This window comes from Rhea americana, unplaced genomic scaffold (genome assembly GCF_003343005.1).
Source record: "Rhea americana isolate MKP2758 unplaced genomic scaffold, rheAme1 scaffold_592, whole genome shotgun sequence".
Classification (NCBI taxonomy): Eukaryota; Metazoa; Chordata; class Aves; order Rheiformes; family Rheidae; genus Rhea; species Rhea americana.
In genome coordinates this window covers 69,394-91,469 of record NW_028186748.1, presented here as the reverse complement: position 1 = coordinate 91,469, position 22,076 = coordinate 69,394, and the positions used below count along the sequence as shown (strand labels likewise).

The 22,076-nt window shown below is 56.7% G+C and overlaps 1 protein-coding gene across 1 annotated transcript; it reads right to left on the bottom strand.

The window, feature by feature from the left end:
• Window positions 1-6: 6 nt before the first annotated feature.
• Window positions 7-21,012, bottom strand: SLC38A3 (solute carrier family 38 member 3; the record flags this gene model as incomplete). The annotated part of the gene is made up of 16 exons (XM_085319499.1): window positions 20,663-21,012; window positions 7,674-7,834; window positions 7,188-7,272; window positions 6,890-7,005; window positions 5,152-5,225; window positions 4,976-5,068; window positions 4,774-4,855; window positions 3,460-3,541; window positions 3,174-3,233; window positions 2,619-2,792; window positions 2,344-2,423; window positions 1,889-1,989; window positions 1,605-1,729; window positions 1,149-1,293; window positions 447-550; window positions 7-30 (listed from the first exon to the last, which is right to left on the bottom strand). Coding segments are annotated over exons 2-16 (1,455 nt in total), but the record flags the coding sequence as incomplete, so codon positions are not given.
• Between the last annotated feature and the right edge of the window lie 1,064 nt (window positions 21,013-22,076).

The following is a 22,076-nucleotide window of genomic DNA, read 5'->3' as shown; positions in this document are numbered from 1 at the left end:
GAGCACCCCAAGGAGGGCAAAGCAGCCTGCCTGTGGGAGACAGAGCAGGGGCAGCAGGGAGCGCTCTCAACCCAAGCCAGGCTGCTGTGGCCCTCRCAGCTGCATCAGGTGGGAGAGCCATGATGCCTGCGTCCATCTCCAGCCCTGCCATGACTCATGGCACTCCCAGTGCAGGAGCCCTGGGGTGGTGGCAGAGCCAAGATGGGAAGCCAGGAGTCCTGGCGAGGACCATGGAGAGCCCAGGTCTGTCCATACGGGCTTTCCCCGGGCAAGCTGCCCAGTGCCATCGTCCCCATGACCCCTCAAGAAGCCCAGAAGGTGTCATCAGTGCCTGGCACTGCAGCACAGACAGTCCCCAGGTGGCCAGGGCTCACGCGCAGCCCAGCCCTGGGGACATCCTCTCCCATCCCATCCCTAAGTTTTGACAGCAGGTGCCCAGGACTCACCAGGATCTTGGGAGRGGARCGCAGTGGCTCCTTGTCCTTGGGCATGATGCGCATGTAGAAGATGGCGGGGAAGATGAAGATGAGGCAGGGAGCGGATGTGGCACCTGGAGCAGACAGGGACAGAGCGGGCAGCAGGCCCCAGCCCTACGGCTGAGCCCTGCCACCCATGCTGCTGGGCCAAGTCCTGCCCTCTCCCCTAGATATGACATGGTTTTCCAGGAACCTGGGGACACACTGTCCTGGCACCAGCCCCAACTACTTCCCCCCCACACCCTGTGCCTTGGTTGGGGGCTGGGGGCCAGTCACCAACCATGGTGGCCACAGAGCAAGCGCCTGGCTTCAGAGATCAAGGGCCAAGAGCGAACAGAGCCCAGTGGTACTGCAACCCCCTGTGCCCTTTCTGCCTCTGCCTGGGGAAAGGGTACTCAGGCYTGGCATTGCAATGGCGTTGTCAGGGTGCTGCTGGCAGGGTAATGAGCCCCATGAGCAACACAGATTCATTGCCAGGGCTCCACATGCCTTCCAGGGCTGGTATGGTGAGGCATGGGGCAGCATGGGAAGGACAGCACCCAACACTCCTACCCCTGCCTGCTGGTGACCCCCAGCACAAGTGCAGGTGCCAGGGCCTTGAGGCTATGGGCAGAACCTGCTGTGCCCACTGCCAGTGCCCTTGTGGGCACAGGAACTGGGACTTCCCCTCACCGATCATGCCGAAGATGCCAAGGATGGAGGGAGCAAAGATGACCAGCAGGTTGATGAAGGTTAGCAGGATCACAGCAATGATGATGTGACGGACCCAGCTGAAGTCCTTGCCTTGGAAGAGCATCTGCTGGATGGCCCGGCGCACCTGGGCATTTGACAGGAGCATCACGCGCCATCTCGGGTGCCAGCGGCCCATTCCACTCCCTCTAGTGCCAGCTCAGAGCCAGGCTTCAGGCCTCCTGAGGGTAGCTGCCCCTGGGGGTAACTGCTCCTGCACACTGTTCAGCCTGCCTGGACCTGGCCTGGGAGGCCCCTGCCCCACGCCAGCCCTGCCACCYGACACAGTTTCYGGTCTCAAGGGAGCTTCTTGTGTGCCGAGGCCCTGTGAAGGCCCATGGGCGGCCCTGTGGTTGCCCATGGCTGTGGCGGTGCCTGGCCTCCCCAGGAAACACTCACCGGGAAGAGRACAATGGGGACAGTGAGCGTCACGGCCGTCAGCACGGCCACCCGCACGCACAGGATCAGCACATCAAAGGGGTCCACCTTGTTGTACRTGTGCAGCAGCTCCGACTCCACAYGGCCTGTGGGCACCAGCACAGAGCCGTGGGGTCAGCCCTGCCACACGGCTCTGGCTCAGTGCAGGCAAGGGCCTGCAGGTGGGGGAAAAGGCGGGAGGCCAGTGTTGCCCCTGGGGCATCACCTGGGCCAGGTGGGTCCTCTGTGCTGCTGCCAGGGCTTACCGTAGAAAGTGAGGTAGCCAAAGAGTGCAGCCAGGAAGTACATCAGGTACATGACCGTGATGGAGATGTTGGAAATGCACTGCATCTTCTTCTTGGAGGGGCTGTGGGGGCCAGCAGTGTTAGTCCATCACCCGTACCCTCACGGACTCGGCAGCCCCCTGTGCCGGGCCCAAGAGCTGAGTGCCTGTCTGGGCGGTGCTGTGCTGTGGGCCAAGTGACTGAGCCAGCTCAGCTGGACTGAGGCTRCCTGGCTGGGAGGAAGCATGCTGGCTGCAGGGAGGAGGACAACCCTGCGCAGGATCACTCCCTATCCCTAGGCACCTGAGCACCTCAGCGCAGGTCCTGTGCACGGGCAGCAACAAAATATCTGCCTGCTGCCTTGGCCTGGGAGCAGGATGAGGCCCTGCTTGCTCCCCACAGGCACCCCAGCCCCAGGCCCGCTCCCCAGCTCTCACTTCTTCAGCTCGGTGTAGATGGGCAGGACCTCAGGGTGGCACACAAAGGCGAAGGCCATGATGGGGATGGTGTACGCCGTCTGCAAGAGAGGTGGGCGACTGAGCACCAGGGCAGTGGAAATGGGACCACTTGCAGGTGCCAAGAGCTCTGGGGACCGACAGGGAGAGGGGYTTGGATGGTCCTGGCCACCTTGGCAATGGGCCAGGGAGCTTTCCCACAAACATGGAGGTGCAGCCCACCTTGGCCCCTAGCCAGCCCTGCACCAGGACCCTACCTGGGAGTTGAGGGTGAAGAAGCTGGGGGAGCAAGTACCCTCCTCVGGGGGCTGGAGGACGGTGTAGCCATTCCRGTAGTTGCTGGTGGTGACCAGGGTGTAGTTGAGGCTGCCTGTGCCATTCACCTCTTGTGCAGGGAGAGGACAGGGGATCTGAAACTTCTTGTAAATGACCTAGGAGGGGACAGTCAGAGCCCAGTGATGCTCCCCCCGAGGAACAGCCAMCCAAGCTGGGGGTCACCAGCACCACCCGCACTGCACCTAAGTTGCTGGATCCCCTCCATGGGGTGCCAGCAGCCTCCCACCCCATGCTTTTGGGGCTGCGTAGATGTAGGTACCCCACTGTGAGGCTGGCCCTGTACCCTGCCCATTGTGAGTGCAGGCAACAGTGATGTTCCAGAGAGCGTGGTCATGCTCCGCATGAGTCGGAGATCCCCGCAGCTCCGGCACTGGGTCTCCAGCGCAGGCACAGGGGATGCCTGGCCCGGCAGCGGGAAGGGCTGCTTTGTGCACCGAGCCGACAGCATGTCCCTGGGCCACATCCCCTGCACTCACCGAGATGAGGAAGAAGACCATGCAGCTGAGGGAGAAGCCGCTGGCATAGCCCAGGTATCCYGGGGAGAGAGGAGAGCAGTGGYRGGCATGGGCAGGGACGCAGAGCTGYCCGGGAGCCCTCCTTCCCRCACCACTCCCATGCCCACTGCTACCTGCCACCRTGGGGCACCGACAGCCTTGGCACAGCTGCAGCTCTCCAGGAGTGGGGCCCTGTGGTGCCACATGCTGTGCCGCACTCAGCACCTGCGGGCTCTGCATCCACAACCCCTCGGCACCCTGACTTACCGAGCTGCTTCATGAGGGCCAGAGGCAGGATAATGGTGACAGACACCAGGATCACCAGATAGTTCCCATTCACGTAGCAGTCCCTGGAAGCCAAGAAGAGGCCTGCTCACTGCCGTGCTTTGCCAGCAGCATGGTGGCCTAGGGAATGTCCCTGCCTGGTGCTGGGAGCCCTGTGAGGCTTGGGCACCAGTCTACCATCTGTGGATCTGCCTGTGTTGGCATCCCTGGTATCCCAGAGGCTTGCATTTCTGGAAACCCCTGAGCTGGCAACTCCAGGGACCTCTCAGGCTCCTTTGGACCTCTAAGGCTGGCAACTCTGAGGAGTTCTGAGCCAGCAACTCTGGAGACTACCGAGCTGACAACCTAAGGAACTCCTGAGGCTGATATCCTTGGGTCCCTGGGACATTTAGTTGAGCAAAGAGACTGATCTCCAGACCTGCTCTGCCCATCCCTTCATGTCCCCAGAGTTCCTCCCAAGTACCACTCACATCTCTACCTAGTGTCTGTTCTACTCTCTCCTTCCTCAGCCCCCCATGTGATGCCAGCATGGGGGTTCAGGCACAAGAGGATGAAGGGTGCTCATTTCAATGGAAAGCTCCCTGACCCCTTCCTACACCTAGCGCCCTGTCGCACCAGAGCAAGGTGGGTAAGCAGTAGGCTCTGCTCAAGGAGGAATGATTTATCCCAAGAGGAAGTGAGGAGCAGGGATTGGAAGTTCACTTCRGTTTAATCCTGCCTGGGGGCTTATTCAGCATTGACAGTTATCAAAAATAGTAGTGGCTTAATGCCACTAAATCCCTGTCATGGGCTGCCCAGCTGGAGACAAATCCATGGAGCCTGCTGGGGTGAGAGGACACAGCACAGAGGTGCTGGGCCAGGGAGASCAACCACAGCGAGATGGGAGCAGAGATCTCTTATGCAGATTTGGAGGCTGAGCTGCAAGGAACTAGTTCCAGAGCCCCTGACGTGTCCTGGCCCTGCTAATTGAACTCACTGTCTTTTGCCAGCACCCCCCAGTATCCCAAGGACATTTCTGCTTCAGGCAAATTTAACTAGGACATGGTACCCTGGGAGGGCAAGAGGCAGAGGCTGGGCATGACCACGACATATTTCCTCCCTTCTATTTTCAGCTAAGCAGTGCTGCCCTGGGGCCAGGCATAGGGCTGGGGCTGACATCCTGACAACACTGCCAGGCAGATGCTCAAGTCTGGGTATGAAACCTGGGGAGATGCCCAAGCTTGGATATGAAGCTAAGTCCAGCCCAAGCTGGGGTATATGGCCAGGGCATGATGCAAGGTGGGTAGGAGACACTCACGTGGTCTTCTCCTCCAGGTTAAGGAATGTCTGGATGACAAGAGGCACTTCAGATTTGACGATGTACAGGTAGCTGGACATGGCTGCAGAGCAGAGCGAGATCATGCCATGCTGCTGTAGTGAGGGCACTTCAGGCCCTCAGCACTTCCTGTATGACCATAGCCCACTGGTTCCTTTCCCTTGTGCCTGCCCTGTTCTCTCACCTCCAATATTCTGCAGTGTTATGGCAATGGCTGCGGCCAGCTTCCCTGGTGTGCCGAAGGCTCGGTAGCCCAGCTGTTCATAAGCACGGATCCCTGTGGGTAGCAGAGGAGCAGAGGAGTCAGAGCTGAGAAGAGACCGACAGCACAAACCCGCCATCTGGAGATCCGGCACTCACCCACGATGCCTGAGGATTTCAGCAACAGATGGATGGAGTAGCTGGAGAGTAGGGCCACAGCAGTCAGGAGGAAGCTGGGAGAGGGGAGCACTGTCACAGGTGGGTCCCGGCAGTGGGCACACCAAGGCAGGTTGTGCCATGCTCTCTGGCACTTTATGCCATGTACAGCTCCCRGGACACTGTGTGTACTTTTGGTGCCATGTAGTGATCAGGCCAGAAATAGGACAATGAAGCATAGGCAGGCTCCAGCTGCTGCAGGAATGGGGAAAGGGCCCTGCACTAACCTGCACCCACCTGCAGAGCTGTCCCAGCTGGCCACCCTGCCCAGACCTGTTCTTTCACGTCAGCACTGTTTGCTCATGGAGAAGATGGGCCATGGTCTTGCCCTGGGGCACCCCATGCCTGTGTCCATGGTTTCCATGACCCCACATATACATGTCCCCACTGCCCAAGGGAGCCAGCACCCTAATTTTTCTGGCCACATGGAAAAAGCTGGTCATGGGAGATCAAGTTTTCATCTTCCCCATCACCAGGGCACAAAGCTACGCAGGGACAGATAGACCAGGGGCCACAGGGCTCAATTAAGGTACACCATGAGTGGGAGACTACAGGTGGAGACAACTCATCATGCTGATGTGTGGGCCCCAGGCAGCTGTGTCAAGCAGTGCCCATGTGTGCCCACTGCTCCTGGCAGGATGGGCATTACTCAGACAGCAAAATCCCCAGGCAGAACACCAGAYCCCCTGCCACCCTATGTGGTACCAGGCACCTCTTTTGCCCACCTCCCTAGCACTCACAGCCATAGCGAGAGGAATTGGGCACCCCTGGAGGAGTCCTGCACACCACAAGTCCCCATGTGTGGGGCACAGTGCCCCACATCTTACCGCATGCCCCAAAACCCTGCCCCTTGCTCTTTTCATGGACACTTTCATATGTCATTGGATTTGGTGCTGCTGGGGCCCATGTCCTTTCGTCTGTGTGAGTACACTCGTACCCCAGCACTTTGGGGTGCAAGCACACAGCTTTGTGCAATACGTTTGCTGGCACACTGAGCTGTCTAGGGTGCCACTGTCACCAGCACAGGCTGGCAAAGCCAGAGCCTGTGCTGGATCTGCCCACACAAAAGACAGGGGCTGCCTTTTGTACAATGACCTGATTTAGGAGCCTGGGAATAGCAGCGAGGTTTATCTGGTCATCTAACTATACTTGCCCTGCAGGGGCATGGGAATGGAGCAAAGCAGAGGGCACCACAGAGGGGTGCAGCTGGGCACTGGAGCCCTCCTAGGGGGCTGCAGTGAGGCCAGCCCCCATTGCCAGCAGCAGGAGCTGCAACAATACATCCCAGCAGTGCTGCCGGCCCCTGTGCAAATGCCAAGCCTCAACCCACAGGAAGAGCCACGGGTCCTGTACTGCACCACACAGGGCAGCAAGGCCCCATGTGGAATACCTGCATGCAGTTGGCCCCAAAAGGGCCCCAGCCTACCTGGCAGACATTCTGAGGGGTGTTCAGGACAGTTCAGCTACCATGGATGGTGGGAAAGATGGGAGAGGGTAAACTTCTGGAGGAGTGCCGTGTGGTGAGCTTTGCATAATAGGCTCAAGCCCTGTGTCCTCATTGCCACTGGTGTGTGGTAGATCCCCACAGTGAGTCTCGCTAATGCCTGGCAGCTGAGTGTTGAGCCCATGAGGGTGAGCAGGCACCAGCAGTGCCACAAGAGGCCCTGCAAGCATCACTTACAGGAAGAGGATGATGCCTGTGTTGGCCATGGCATATGCCAGCCCCAGGATCCCGCTGCCCATAATGGCGTTGCTGAGATTGAACACGGACATCCCAAAAGACGTCTTCCCTTCGAACTGTGCATACAAGACACAACACAGGGACCAGTCACATCGGAAAATAGTCTCCAACCGCCTACCCACCAGTGAGATGTCGAGCCTTGTAGGGCCACATTTTAGCTGGCTGCAACAGGCACAGCCCATCCAGCTGTGGACCCTGTGCCAGGCAAGGTGAGAGGTGCCTGCAATGCCCTACTCACATCTGTGAAGTGTGTCTGCTTCTTCTCAGCACCATGGGGCAGAAACTCCTCCAGCTCTGCTGTGCTGGACTGGTTCTCATCCAACCTGGGGCACAGGAGAGAGGAGCTGTGAGCCTGAGGCAGAGTCAGGCAGTGAACAGGGCCATGATGGCCTCTCTGCAGGTGAGGGCACTGCRAGAGGGAGTGATGCCAGGCAGATGTTGCTGCAGAACAGTAGAGCTGTGCCGAGGACCAGTGTGAGCTGCCAGCTCCCTTTTGTACCTCTGGTCCTAGCTTTCCACACAGGAGTCCAGGCTGCTTCTCAGATGTGACAGCCCAGAGGGGAGAGCTTACCTGCTCCACTGCCCCACGGGCACACCACTGGCACCCTGCATTGGGCACAGCATCCTGAGCACCCAGAGCACCCCAAGCACAGGTCTGGGACCCCAGCAGCCGAGAGCAGGGTGAGCTGCACAGCCCAGCTGAGGAAGCTGCTTGTGCCTCTACCTGTCACCCGTCAGCGAGGCAATGGTAGATGCGCTGAGCACTGCAGCATGCTTCCCGTTGGGCACTAGCTCCACCATCTCGGCCTGGATGGGCACCTCTGTGGCATCCATGGTGGGGCAGATGGGGACGATGCTGGACTCGTTGTGAGGACTCCTCAGGCTCTGGAAAAAGAGAGCAAATGGAGTCAGGCTCTGGGCTGGAGGACTGGGGTCCTGAGTCCAGGTTCTGCAGATCCCATGTGAGCCAATGACCCGGTAGTCTGGGTTAACACTGACAATAGCAACTGTGCAGAGGCACATGAATCCATCCTTAATTGTTCATGGGTCTGAGATGCTCAGCTGGGCAACACCAGGGCTGGATTTGCCTCTTTTACACAGTTGGTAGAGAATGTGGGGGCACAAAATGCTGCACCAACTGCACAGGAAATTTGAAAGGTCCTGAGGGCCTAGAGAGGACCCTCATTTTGCACAACAAGTTGCCCACAGCCCAGTCCCGGAAGGCTACTTTGCTTCCCCTGCCCACAGCCAGCATGGAGCCAGCTGAGCTCCTGGAGCCTCTTTTCCTAGCTCATGAGCCTGGCACAGTCCTGACCACTGGGGCTTAGCTAATGATACTGGCCTACCTAAAATCTCCCTTGAAACTCTGGCCATTGAGCTTCTTGCTCGTGGCCTATCCCAGGCAGCGCTGGTCCATGTGGGTGCCACACCAGAGGTGGGTGCCTTTCAGGATAGATGAAGGGTCCCTATGGCCAGTAGTGGATGCCACACAGGGAAAAGTCGTCTGCTTTGTGGCCTGTTGGTGCCTTTTGCTGTTGCCAGCATGGCTGCCACCCCTATACAGCCAGGGATGCGGAGGCACGGGCCTCAGCTAGCATGGCTCACTCCATTGCGCAGACATGGGAGCTGCAGAACAATGGCAGGACATCTTTTCTTTCTGCAGCTTTCACAGTGGGAGAAACTTCCCTCCATTCTCCATGCCTTAGTTTCTCCTCTGCAGGCAGGTGCCACCCRTGCTGAGAGCTGCAGCAGAGGGACCTTGTGGAGGGCACAGTGCTTGCAGGGTGTTTGCAGGGCAATTTGGGACAGAGCAGGAAAGCAAGGGTTAACTGGGAGCTCAAGGACCCCCTGGCTTATGTAAAGGGCTCAGTGCTGCCCTGCACAAAGGGCTAAAATGCCTCCCATCGCCCAGGGCCAGCGCAGCCTTCGGTGCCAAGCAACGGGTTTTGGGGGCACATGGGGGCCTGACAAATGGAGCAGGAAAGAGCGTGGGGATGGGAGGCGAGTTCTTGGCAGGGGAAAGCAGCCAGGCTGCTGAGCGCGGGACGATTTGGCAAGGTGCACAAAGCGGCCTCTGTGCAAGCCCCGCGGCCCTCCCCACACGCCCGCCGGGAACCAGCACAGAGCTGCTTTCTGGGGCAGGCTGGCAGCTGAGGGGCAGGGTCCCCCACCAGTTCCCTCCCCCGAGACAGGACTGGGGGCCCTCCCCTCTACCAAATGACAATGTCTTCAGAAGATCCGCCTGGGTGGGGGCAGTTCCGCCTTGGCCATGGCATCAAGATGCACTGGGCCCTGACAGCCCTRAGCTGCATTGCATGGCCCAAGGATAGGGCCAGCCAGGATACAGAAAGCTGCACTGTCCTCTGGGTGTCCCATCTTTCTACTAGGTGACAGGAGGACGCCATCTAGTCTACTATGGTCCAAACACTAAGAGTGCTTTTATGATCCTGGCTAAAACCTGCGCCACGTTTAGTGCATTACAGTGTCCCCACGGCCGCAGGGCCCACATCGGGGTCATCTCAGGCCTCAGGCTGGCTCGCCACTGCTGGCCAGCCCTGGCGGGGGCTGGCAAGGCCTATATGCCAGGAGATTCACTGCCAGCCATCTCATCCCCGACCTAGCAAGGCCTCCACTGTGCGGGGGAAGAGGAGGAAACGCAGAGCAGCCACTGKGTGATGATTTATCCCCTCTCCTAGGCCTCAGCCTGGGCCTAAATCCAGGTGCAAACAAGCCTGCCAGCACGTCCAAACGCTGCTGTTAACTCTGCATGTTCCCAGCACTACTGAAACCCATCGAGCCCTCCAAGATCCCCTGCCACAAAAGAGGCATTGCTCAGACTGCCAGAGGCCTGGCCAGTCGGTGGCCACCCACTGATCACAGCAGCCAACTTCAGAGCGGGTTGCAAGGTACCCTGCCTGGCAGCACCCAGCCCAGCCCCAGCACTCCTGGTGCCCTCCTGGCTCTAACTGCTTGGGAATGCAGCTACCCACTTTGTGCTGCACCCAAGAGGCAGATACAATTTGCAGTTAGTGGTGGAGCCCTCAGCACCTCACCAAAATCACATTTGCAAGCTCTTTCTCAAAGGGCTCTGCTGCCAGGATGGAGAAAAACCTGTGGAGACACCCACTCTGCTGCTCTGCAGCAAGCTGTGCTGTGGCCCTGTGATTGTCCAAGCTGAGGGGCATCCAACTGGGCTGGGGTGCTCAGTTTAGAGGCGGTCCCAGATCCTGCCACGTCTCCCTCTCCCACGCTTGCTCAGGCTGCACAGAGCTCTGAGAGCTTCAGCACTCTCCTGTGCTGTCCCTATCCTCTCCCAGGTTATAATTATACCTCTGCTGCATGGTTCAGGAAATACCAGCTTCTCCCCCAAACACCTCTCGGAATAGTAAGTGAGACAGGCTCATTTCACATGCAATGGAGTTAGCATCAGGCCCGGAGATGTTTTCTCTGGCTGTGCAGAGCTGGCACAGACCCCAGTCCACGTTCAGTGCCTGGCGCTCCGGCAGGACTGGACCTTTGCTCCCTGCCTGGCAGCCAGCCTGGGGCTATCGGCATGGCGTCACTAGCCGCTTGGTCAGGGCACAAGTGCTGCCAGCAGGGTCTCTTTGCAGCAGCTGGGAAAAAGAGGATTACAGTGAGAGACAAGATGAAAGGAGAGAGAAAGGAGATACTTCGATTCAGTAGAGCGTGCCCATCGTGGGAACTGTTTGCCTTGCGATAAGGGTCTCCAGAACAGCAAATAGATTGCGTGGTGGGCTGTCTCTGGCAGGCAGCCCTGGGCCCTGCACATGTGCAGGAAGGTAGGTGGCCTTCTCTGGGTTTGTGGGGATTGATGTTCGCTGTGCTGGGGAGGTGGCATTCTGGTGTTAAAAAGGCAGCCCTGGTAAGTCAGACCCTGCATGTGGATGCCAGGGCACGTGTGAGTGTGTTTGGGCCTGGGGCCTCATGCCTGCTCTGCGCGCAGTGGAGACATGGCATGGCCGTGGGCCTGAGTGGTGCGTCAGGTCTGTGCAAGCTCCCATGGTGCAAATGGCAGGCTGTCAGCTCGAATCTGCTCCTCTGCCCATCACACTGACTGCTGGTGCTGCCCGTACCTGGGCACATGGATGCATGTATGTGGGCACCCTGGAGCAAGCCAGTCGGTAAACAAATCTGAAACACCAAAGCAACTGCCTTCCTCCTAAGCAGATGGCCCAGAAAGGCCCATCCAGCCACAAGTAATGGTCCAAAGCCACTCTAAGCACTGTGACAAGCTTCAGGGAAGGACTCGATAGGGCTCGCTGGTGGTGAGCCCCACTGCAARCATGCCATGGAGCATGCCAGGCCATCTGCTCCTGGGGCTCATGTAGTTTGGAGAGCCCAAGCCCATCCTGGGGGTGCCATGCCACAACACTGCGATAGGCAGATGCTCCCATTCTTCCCACTCGTATTGCCCCAAATGCAGCTTAGAGCTGTGCACAGGGCAACCCATGTGCAGCCTAGCATCCTCCTCCTGCTGACAGTTGGCCCTGGTTGCCAGCTCTTCTGTCCCCCCCTCGCCTGACCAGAGCAGGCCATGGGCACAAAAATCCCATGGCCTCTTCCCTGGGGCTGGTGCTGAGTTAGCTGTATTGATTTCCATACATGCACCTCAGCTGTGGGCCAGTAGGCTCTCTCTACTCTGTCTGGACAGCAACAACATGTGGTAACTCCAATACTGCCGAAATCTCGCACTTGCCCCAGCAGATTTAGCGGTAACCGAACTCAATGAGCTCAGTCTTTGCTCTCCTGGTGGCTAGTCCTGGTGTCATTGCACTTGGTGACACTGTATACAGCCCTGCTCAGGGCAGTTTGGGAATGATGCCCTGTCAAATTTCTGCTGCAGCCAATCTGTGTGCCTGCAGGCCCCAGCACCATCCTACTGCCTCCCCAGGGCTGGGAATGTGTCATGGTCCCCCTATGGGGAACACTGAGTTGTATGCACAGAGTGGCATACACATATCCTTCCTGCTGGCCTGGCATACTGTCAGCCTCTGCTCAGGCACCTGTGCATTAGAGGAAGTTCCGTTCGGTCTTATATGGTGTGTCCTTGCCAGTGCAGAGCCCTGCCCTCCCTCACTAGGACAGAGACGTGTGTGGAAGCCTTGCTCCAAAAAGCCCTCATTCCCAGCCATTGCTGGCAGACGGCATGCAGTCCTGAGCTTGCCCCAACACCTACAGCCTGGCAGCCAGGGCACTGCAATAGGGGATCTTGGTCCTGGAAAATCACAGAATCATAGAATTGGTAAGGTTGGAAGGGACCTCTGGAGATCATCTAGTCCAACCCTCAAAATGAGTGACCCATACAGGGATCGAACCTGTGACCCTGCCATTATTAGTACCTTGCTCTAACCAACTGAGCTAAACCTAACCCCAAATTGCCATATCTCTGCTGAATGCCTCACTTCCAGACCAACTGTATTTAAAAGGCAGAAAACTCAGCTCAGAGTGAAGCATAACCTGAAGCAGGACATTCTGTGGGGGCTTCCAGGTCCGAGTAACTCTTCACTCAGCAGCTGTCTGCAATCTGAGCTGGACATTTCAGACAGTGCCAATGGAACTCCATCATGCCAGAGGGCTAGAGGCTTGGTTGGGACCTGACAGTGCTGACATATAGCTAGAGGATACATATCATCGCTGGAAAGCCTGTCTTTTGGGAGGTGCTGTTCTATTCTAGTTCCTCAGTACAGTGCCGACAGCAGGCGAACTCTAGGCCCCTGTGGGAGCTTGCTGTACAGTGCCTGAGGATGCCAGAGATGACCCGTGCTGTATGTCAGGAGCTATGGAGAGGAACCTGGCCCCAGCTGGCAGGGTCCAGTGGCCTTGGACCATTACCTGTGTCTAGATGGGCCTTTCTGGGACAGCTGCTCACCCCCTGTGTATCAACTGCTGGGATGGGCTGTGGCAGCACCCACACTGACCAAGGTCATGTAGTACTGAGCCTTTCACTCAGTCACAGAGACCTCACTAATGCAGCACGCTTCTGTGGATCCCCTGCAGGATGATTTCACATGTCCTGTGATTGATGCTTTCATGGGTCCCACGAGGGGGATCCCAGGGGACTCACAGATCCCACAGTTGTGCCTCACTGTTGCTGATGCCAGTGGGAGGACAGGACATGTCAATGTGGGGAAACTCGTAGCTGCTGCCTACCAGCTCTACCTATCCCCAGAAGCCTCTGGAGCACAACATGCCCCTTGAGTTCACCCAGCCCATGGTGAAGACAAGTCATCTCCCCAGCAGATGGTATGCACACTAGCTCACAGTGCACACTGGAGGGTCACAGAGCAACCAACAATGCCAAATTTCTACGTGAGGTGGTGGGAAGACACCGGCCTAAGCTGGGCGCCTCTGCAGGGTGGCAGGGCAGGATGCTCAGTCCCCTATCTCCTTTCTCTCCGCAGATGAATCCCTAGTAATCCGACCCAGCTGGAGCTCGGGAAGCAGGACTATTATGGGTGGTAATCCGGCTTTAGCATGATGCCTGGCACAGCTGCTGTGCTGCGTGCCTGTGACCAGGTACGCCCCTCTAGCCTACATGGGCCAGAGGCTGGCAGTAATGACTCCCTCATGCAAGCCTGCCCTGGAGGCTATTCAGGTTTCAGTGGAGCCCAGTGTGCAGAGGTTTCATGTTCTCTGAGGTGGTTTGATGACAGAGCCCAGGAACTCTTCAGGAGAGATGGGCTAGGAGAGAAAGCAGAGACCTCTAGCCTGTAGCTCCCCACTGCCAGTAGCCCCCAGCCCTGGGGTCTCTAGGTCAGACCCTAGGACCTCTGTTGGGCTTAGGGGTGACCACTAGCCCTGGAGTCTCTGGGTCAGACTCCAGGACTTCTATCAGGCTCAGGGGTGACTACCAGCCCAGAAGTCTCTGGGTCAAATCCCAGGACCTCTGCCAGGCTCAGGGATGACCACTAGCCTGAAGATCTCTGAGTAAGACCCTCAGGACCTCTGTTGGGCTCAGGGGTGACCACCACCCTAGGGGTCTCTGAGTCAGTTCCTAGGATTGCTACTGGCCTCAGGGTAGGCTCCAAGCACTGTGGTCTTTGCATGAGACCACTGCTGGAATAGGGTGTGGTCACACAGGCAGAAATGGGGAGACATTGTGAAGCCTAGGAGTCTCTGAGCATCATCTCCTTATCTGAGCTGAACAGAAGCAGGCTGGGCACAGGGAGCAGAGATGCTCTTGCCCCTCCCATCGCCATTGGGATAAAACTCACTTCTAGGCAAAGCCACCGAGCTCTGGTGCTGGGAGCTGAGTCAGCCCTGATCACGCTCAAACAGGACTTTCTCTTCCCCTATGCAAGCAAAGACACAGACATGTTTTGTGTCCCGACCTGGTCTCCTAAAATTAGCACCTCAAATCTGTTTTTAAATGTACAGCATTTCCCCCCCGCCCTCCTCCCGACCTAACTAAACAAGTAGTCCTGTCATCCTGCTTCTCCTGGGGTCAGCATGCACTCAGCACTCAGGAAAGACAAATCCAGCTGCCCAGGGGCCCAGCTGCAAATGTGGCTTTTGGGGTRAGGGCTCTGAATGCCCCTCGAAGAATGCAGGGGGGCCTGGTGACCCTGGGGAGGGATGCCCGGGAGCAACCTGCACAGTGACCTGCCGACCAGTCCCACTGGATAGCTCTGGTGGAATGCCCTTCTTGATAATCCCAGAGAGCCCCTCCAGATAGCCATACTGGATGGCCCTGCTATCCTGGTCCCCTCGGTCCTGGTTTGAACATGAGGCAGGTGAAATGAGTATCTTCCTTTCACGGCAGCAACTCTTGGGCTCCTGTGTTCCTGGGAGAACCTTGGCTTTCAGCTACAAATACTGAACCACGACTAGGCCTTGGAGGCTTGAGGGCAGCCTGGCCACATGATGCCCTCTGGGCTCCCCTGGCCTGGATCTAAGGGAGAACCAGCAATAACAGAAAGGAGAAACCACCTCTAAAAGCCACTATCTGGGTTCATGCCTGAGCAGTCCTGGAGAGCTTCTTCGACTCTGAGATGCAGCTTTGGGCCCTTCCCAGCCGTTCTGGCTTAGGGGGCAGTCCTGGCAATGCCACAAACCCCAGCAGAAGAATTCAGGCATAGTACAAACCAACTTTGTCAAGAAGATGTTTTTGGGTTGCAAATCAGCCAGAGAATTGATTTCATGCTGAAAGTAGCCAGGAGGTGATGCAAATTTGGCTATAAATACTGAGCAGGAGAGCCTTCCTCAAAGCTGCTTTGATTTTGCAAGTAAGCTGCTTGCTCCCCAYGCCGACAGGCACCTCATGACCAGCCTCTGTCACCCCGAGCTCACAGCAAGCCTTGTGCTGTCCAAGCAAACACAGCTCCACACAGATGACTTATTGGGGAACTGCTGACAAGGCAGTTTTCAGCATGGAGCCCAGGGCCTTTGCCGACACGTGTGCTGAGCCTTGGTGGCCAGAGGGAAGGCTGCCTGTCTGCAGCCAGTCACAGACATGTTTCCAATAGGTCCAGCTACCGTCCGGCCTTTGGAGCTGCCAGGGAGGTTTGATCACGTTTRGGGAGAGAGATTCAAAGGAAGCGCAAGAAGGAAGGAGACAGAGGTCAGAGACAGTGGGCTGGGCTGGAAGCGCAGGATGAAATGGCACTGCCCGCTGGCTCTGAGCAAGCAGAGGGAGGCAATCACATGGCAGTCTGGTGATGCACCCAAACACCTACGGCCATTGTCCCCCTGCATGGATACCCTTTGCTCCTGCTCCTGACCCTGCGGCCACATGCTGTGGACCACTGAGTAGCCTGGTGAAAGGAGTCAGCAGACTGGGTTGTCTCCCAACCCATGCAGACACTTCCTGTTGGAGAGGCAGATGGTTGCAATTCACTGAGCACCTTTGGTCAATCCCAGCTGACCCACAGCCGATGTGACCCCCACATTGCTGTGCATAGCCCAGCTTCCCACAGCAGGGCTCTCATGGGKCAGCCCAGGAGAGGGGAAAGATTTCCCAAAGCTTTTCAATAAGCCTGCAGCCTGTGTGCTGCTGCAAGAGGTTGTAAACAGGGTACCCAAAAGCTATATTTAACAGCAGCACTCTGAGCAGGGCTGGTTCACCACATCACCCTGTGCTGGGAGCTTCACCCACTTGTGGCTCTTTCCTATGAGAGCTGCTAAGCTGATAAAGCCTCTATTGCTGTGCTTAAAGATGGGTTCATTCTGAATTAGCAGCATTCATGCCATTTGCACACTGATTACCAGATGGGCCTGGCTAATCTCAGTGACCCTCTTCCCTGCACATCACTGTTCCCCAGCCCATGGGAAGCTCTGCTCTCTCTATCAACCCTTTGCCAGCAGGACCAGGGTGCCTGGTCCAGCCACACGCTGCAGCCCACGTGGCTGCGGCGTGAGTCAGGTTAGCTTGTTGATGCTGTAGACAACTCCCCAAAGAAGGAAGAACCTCCATCAGCCCAGCGAGCCGACGGACTCTTGGGCGGCTGCCTGCAGGGGTGGAGGGACTGGCCAGGAAGGTGGCATGTTGCAAGAGCCAGCCATGGTCATCCCCTTCCCAGATTTTCTGGTGGTGATTGAAGCAGAAGGCATGGGAGATGTCACAAGAGTCCTTGGGACTCTGCTGCAGTTCAGCAGTGAAGGTGCACCTCTGCCTCAAGGACCCCAAATCTCAGGGACTAGAAGGAGATAGAGGTGCAAGTTTTTCTGCAGGTGGCATGAATCCTGACTCTCCTCTTCCAAGGCAGCAGAGAAAGCATCAGAGAGGCAGCAGCAGGGATGGAAAGTCCAAGCAACACCAAATACTTGGCCTGGGAAATGCTTTGCTGGCACCTTGCTTCCGGGCAAAGTCAAGGGATGATGGCACCCCAACTCCAGCCTGCAGTTCTGCTGCAAATCAGGGGATGCTGATGTACGGGGGGCAGCTGGAGGAACCGTTCCAAGATGTCATGGTGAACCGAGTGATCTCACTGCAAATTGCCTTGAACTGTGCCACAGAAGCTGTGGGCTGCTCTCACCATTGACCTGGCACTCTGACGACCACGAGGAGGATTTTCCGGCATTGAAGCAACAGTGTGACTCTCTCCCAGGTGGCTCTGGCCACAGCTGTTTCCTACCTGCTGAACCGTGGAGGAGGCTATGGGAAGGGGTGAGGGGAGCAACCCCTGTGTGCCAGCCACCCTCAGTTCCTGTCATGCATGACCAGCACAGTCCTGGGTCCCACTGTGAGGGGCCGGAGCCACTGTGTGGGGCACAGGATGTCTGGTGCTGGTTCCAGGTGCCTGTTCTGCCCTGCATTGCCCAGGCTAGTTGATACTATTCCTCTCTCCACTTCTGCCATCCTCAGCTCAGATCTGTGCTTGTCCAAGAAACAGTATTGAGTACAGCCAGGAAGGAATGGCTGAAAAGCTGCCGGCACTTTGGCATTGCCCCAGCCTGGCCTATTATCCTCACCAGCAGAGTGAAGAGGAAACTGAGGAATGGCCCTGAAACCAGCCAGGGACACAGGACCAAGACCATCCAGATTTCTGCTAAAGTGATCTGGTATGGTAGGAAGGTTTTTTAATTCATGGCAAGGCTGATGATGAGGTGGTGTGGGACTGTACAAGGACAAGGTCAGGGAGCAGGGGCAGCCRGTGGTGCAGGGACATGGATGGGGATCAGGTGGGCACAGCTCTCCTTTCCTATACCAGCCAGCGCTATGCTGCCAAGAAGCCTGCATCTCTGTCACCTGGGACATGCCTTTCTGGAGTTAAGTGCAAGGCTCCAGCAGGACACAGGGGCTGGGCTGTGGGGGCCCTCACCTGAGCCCTGAGTGTCATCAAGCTGGAAACAAGGGGAAGAGCCACCTAGCATGGTCTGAGGAAGACAGAATGAAATAGCAGTTCAGACCAAAGCATTTCATCTGGCTCCAAACTAGACATTTAAGCCACTAAATTGCCCTTTAGGAAGACAGGGCCATCTCAACATGAAGGTGGCCCTTTTTGGATTAAATGGGCAGCTGCTCARAACAGAACAGTTTTACATTTTCCATGCACCTCCAGAGACACACTTGTCCTTTGAAGCAAGATACTCTGCATAAGTTTTGCTCCCTTAGAGCACATCCAAGATTGTGAGACAAGACCAAAAGTTCAACAACAGAAAAATTCAAGGCTGCAATTTGCTCCAGGCTAGCACCTCTCTGTGACACTGGGAACATCAAGGAGTGGACGATTCACCAGGTCAAGCCACACTCTCGTGTTTCCCTCCATCATCTTAGTATCTCTGAGCCCAGCAGTCTATCCAGACTGGGTGACATTGCTATGCAGGCACAAATGCAAACTGCTTGAACCCACACAGGCCTGCCATAGCCCTWGAACCCCCTGCTTTAACCATTAGGCTGTCCTGCCACCCTGGAGTCTGATCCCAAGGCAGGGAATGTGAGGATTGGCCCAGCTCTCCCCTGCTGTCATGGGGAACTCAACTGGCCCCAGACCTGCGTCAGCAGCCCCATGGCAGCCTGGGATGTGCACGGCGGCCAAGACTCATGTGGGGGGCTTGTTCTACCCCTAACTTGCTCAGGCCCTTGCCTCTGTTTTCTCAAAGGCTTCATCTCCGGAGGAGCCCATGGGATCGCAGCCCTTTGCTTGGTCCCAATGCGCCAAGGAAAATAGGTCCTGCCGATGCCTGTTTGTTTGCTGTGGCCACAGCCACGGCGTGTGATTACAGCTGCAGCGTGGCAGGCACTGTGGGGCCCTTTGAGCATTGGCCAGGCTCCCTGCAGCCATGACACCTCTGCGCTGCTCTAGGCTGCCTGGGGCTCCCTGAGCATCCCTGGCTGCTGGAGCAAGTATGCCCATAGTTGTGCAGCAAGGCACTGGTGAGGCCGGCTCCAGTGATGGAGGCAAGTGGCCAGCATGCTCCTGGGCACCCGCTGGATACTGCCATGGTGGGTGGGTAGTGAGGGCAGATCATTGGGGCATGTGGTCCTTCCTCTCTACCCTCCACCCCCAGTGAACTCTTGGGGTGAAAGCGTGCAGCCTGCAGCCGGCAGGCACCAGGCAGATCTCACTGCTTGGCTTGGGCTTGATCCAAACACCAATGGAAAATTCCCATTTCCTACACGACAGCTTGCCTGCTGCGCCTTCCACAGCCAGCCTAGGCTCATCCCTGGCTGGCTGTAAAGCCCCCCATGCCCCTCACCCGGCTACATCCACGCTCCAGCAGCCTCCTCTCCCTTGCATGTGCCAGGACCTGGTGGACTCCTGCTGCCACCCGTGGCTCTGACAAAACCGTCCTACCCAAGGGCAAGCTGCATGGGAGCAGTGCTCTGAGCAGCCGGAGTGGGGGCCCTGACACCAGCACCCCCAGGCAGTGCCCTGAATGCCTCTGTTTCCCAGCACATCTCCACTTTTAGGAAAGTTTTCTCTCTCGCTGGACACTTCCAAGGCAACAAGTCACCCACTTGGGATAAGCCAGGCTCTCCTGTGTGAACGATTCTGGAGGGGGCCAGGCTGGGTAGCCCCCTTTGCTGGCTGGCATGGGGAGCATGTTGCTGGCAGGGAACACGATGTACTGCACGCCTTTCTGCACCTCTGTGCTGCCTTCCCGAGCAGCCAGGCTCTATAAATACCCTGGCCAAGGGGATGCAAATACACGCATGTCTGACCTGCTCCCCCAACCTAACAGCAGCACCCAATGCAGCAGCTGGACTGGCACCCTCAGCACAGTAGTCTGGAGATGCCCGCCGCCCCGATACTGGTCGCTGTTCCCTGCCATGCCCCTGCCAAACACGAGTCCTCACCCCAGGCACTACCATGACACCCTGACATCTGATCCCAGCTGCAACAGTTTCCAGCCCTAAGAAACATATGTTGGTCTCACAGCCAATTAAAAATTAAAGTGGAAAAAGGGCTTTTGGGGGTTATTATTATTAGCAAAGCATCCAATAATGCCAAGGTTGCTATGCAGACCTCTGCTCGTGTCACCGTGCTGCTGCTGAATGCAACAGTTTTGGCTGTGCATTAGGATTGAAATACGGGAAAGCAGGGCCCTGCCTTTTTATGAGCATTCACAGGATTTTTATACACTGTGGGAGGGTTTCAGCCACTGGAGAAGGAAGTGGAAGAAGAAAGCAAAGCAAACAGCCCCCAAGCTCTGGCTCTGCCACCTGCAAGCTGCCACTTTGTGGGGTGGTCCTGTCTTTAAGAGCCTGTTCACGACCCCACTCCAGCACTGTTCCCAACACAGCTGCAGCGTGCACTGCACAGATAGGTTTTTGCAAGCCAGCTGCAGCTTGCAAGCAAAGGGAGACCCGAAAAGTTTTGCCCTACTCCGAGATTCCCAACCCTGGCAACTGAGGGGTGCAGCTGGAAAGAAGAGTTTCTAAGTAAGGGGAGCAGAAAGCAAACGGTACCAGGGAAAGCAGGAAGCCCTGGGAGCAAAGAGTGCTGTGTGCAGCCTGCAGAGCCTGCCCCAACCTCAAAAGCTTTCCAGCTAGCCCGTGCCACCTTCTATAGGGCTCCAAGTGGGAAAGGAGTCAGTGCAGGACAGGTTGATGGAAGAATGGAAGCGGATCAGGAGGGATTAGCCCAGCCTGGGCTTCACAGGGAAAATGGGGAAGGCTAGCAATCCAAACCATCAGCAGCCTTAAACCCTGTCATGCCTGTGCAGAGTTTCCCAAAGGATGAGGAAAAAAAGACATGAGTGTCTGCAGCTGTTCCCAAGAGGGGATCAGCATAGCCGATGGGGGCTTACCTGCTCGCTTGCCCCCTGTCCCCGACTGGTGCCTCTGCTCTAGGCTGGGGCAGGAAGCCCAAGTTGCAAGTCTTGCAGTCCCTGGGTGCGTGCCGAGCAACCCTGCAGATGAGAGTACCCTTCGGCTGTAATCCCAATAGAGTCGGAGATTAAACTGGAGCCCAGACCCGCCCCCGGTGCTGCTGCTCCCAATCTCTGTGGAGGCCAGAAAAGTCTGTGAGCGGCTGGGAAGGTTGGCGGCCGCGCAGCAGTCGTGTGTGCACACACGCAGCCTTCACCCCGAGCTCCGTGCAGTCACGCTGGCTGCTGGGGACTGCACAGTGCCCAGGCCCTGGAATGGGGTCCTGGAATGGGAGGAGCTCCTGGCCGACACTGCCATCTCCAGCAACCCCAAGCTTTCTGGAAGTTGCTCTTTCTGTGAGTGTTACAAGTCAGCAGGCAGCATTAAAAGCCACGGGGCTATTTCAGTTGTTCTAATCTAACTTGAATGTCTAAATATAGCAGCTGTCAAGCTTGCGCACTACATTTCTCTGGGTAAATAAACCTAGTGAGGGGAAGGGGTAGAAGAGGCCCAGCTCACCTAGAAATGAGGGAAGATCTTTTCCTGCAAACCTTACTGAGACTGGACTGTTTCCTCAGACAAAAAAAAAAAAAAAAAAAAAAAAAAAAAAAAAAAAAAAAAAAAAAAAAAGAGAGAGAGAGAGAGAGAGAAAAAGAAAAATCAAGCTGTTTCCTCAGCTGTTAAGTAGCCCTCTTCTGCTGCCCGGTCTGCGGGCACTGGAGGAGATCTGGAGATGCCAACTGTCCCCCAGGCCCAGCCTGCCATGCAGGACATGGTTAGTCCTGAACAGCAGCCTCTCTGGCACCTCATTACAGAAGATGGCAATTAGCAAGGTGGGAGCTTGTCCAGTCCAAAATGACTGGGAGGGTCATGAAAACTCCAGTCTCTCCCTGTAGTCTCTACCTGACTGCCCACTTGAGCTGACCTACTTGCCCCCAGCAGCTTTTTGCATGGAAGCATCAGTCCAAATGTTGAGCTCTGTCCCTAAGCAGGTGCCCCAAAAGGGAAATTTCTACCTGTTTCTCTGAAGAGCATCACCATGCATTGAAGGAAGAGCTCTTTAGCCAGGAGCTCTGGCATCAGCCAGCTGCTGTTTCTCGTGTGACGGTCCCAAGCATTGGACAGGGTATAAAACCCGATAAATCTCTGCCTGCTCGCACTCCAGGTGTGCTAAATCCCAGGAAACCCCAGGAACCTTCCCAGCWCACTGTGGCTCACTGTGCGAGGACTCTGTGCCCAAGGATGAGTTTTGGCCAGGGAGGATGAAGGTGGTCCTCACCAGCAGTTCTTGGCAAGACAATGACAGGTATTTTTGCAAATCTCCTGTCCTTCTCCTGAGGCACTGTCATGTAT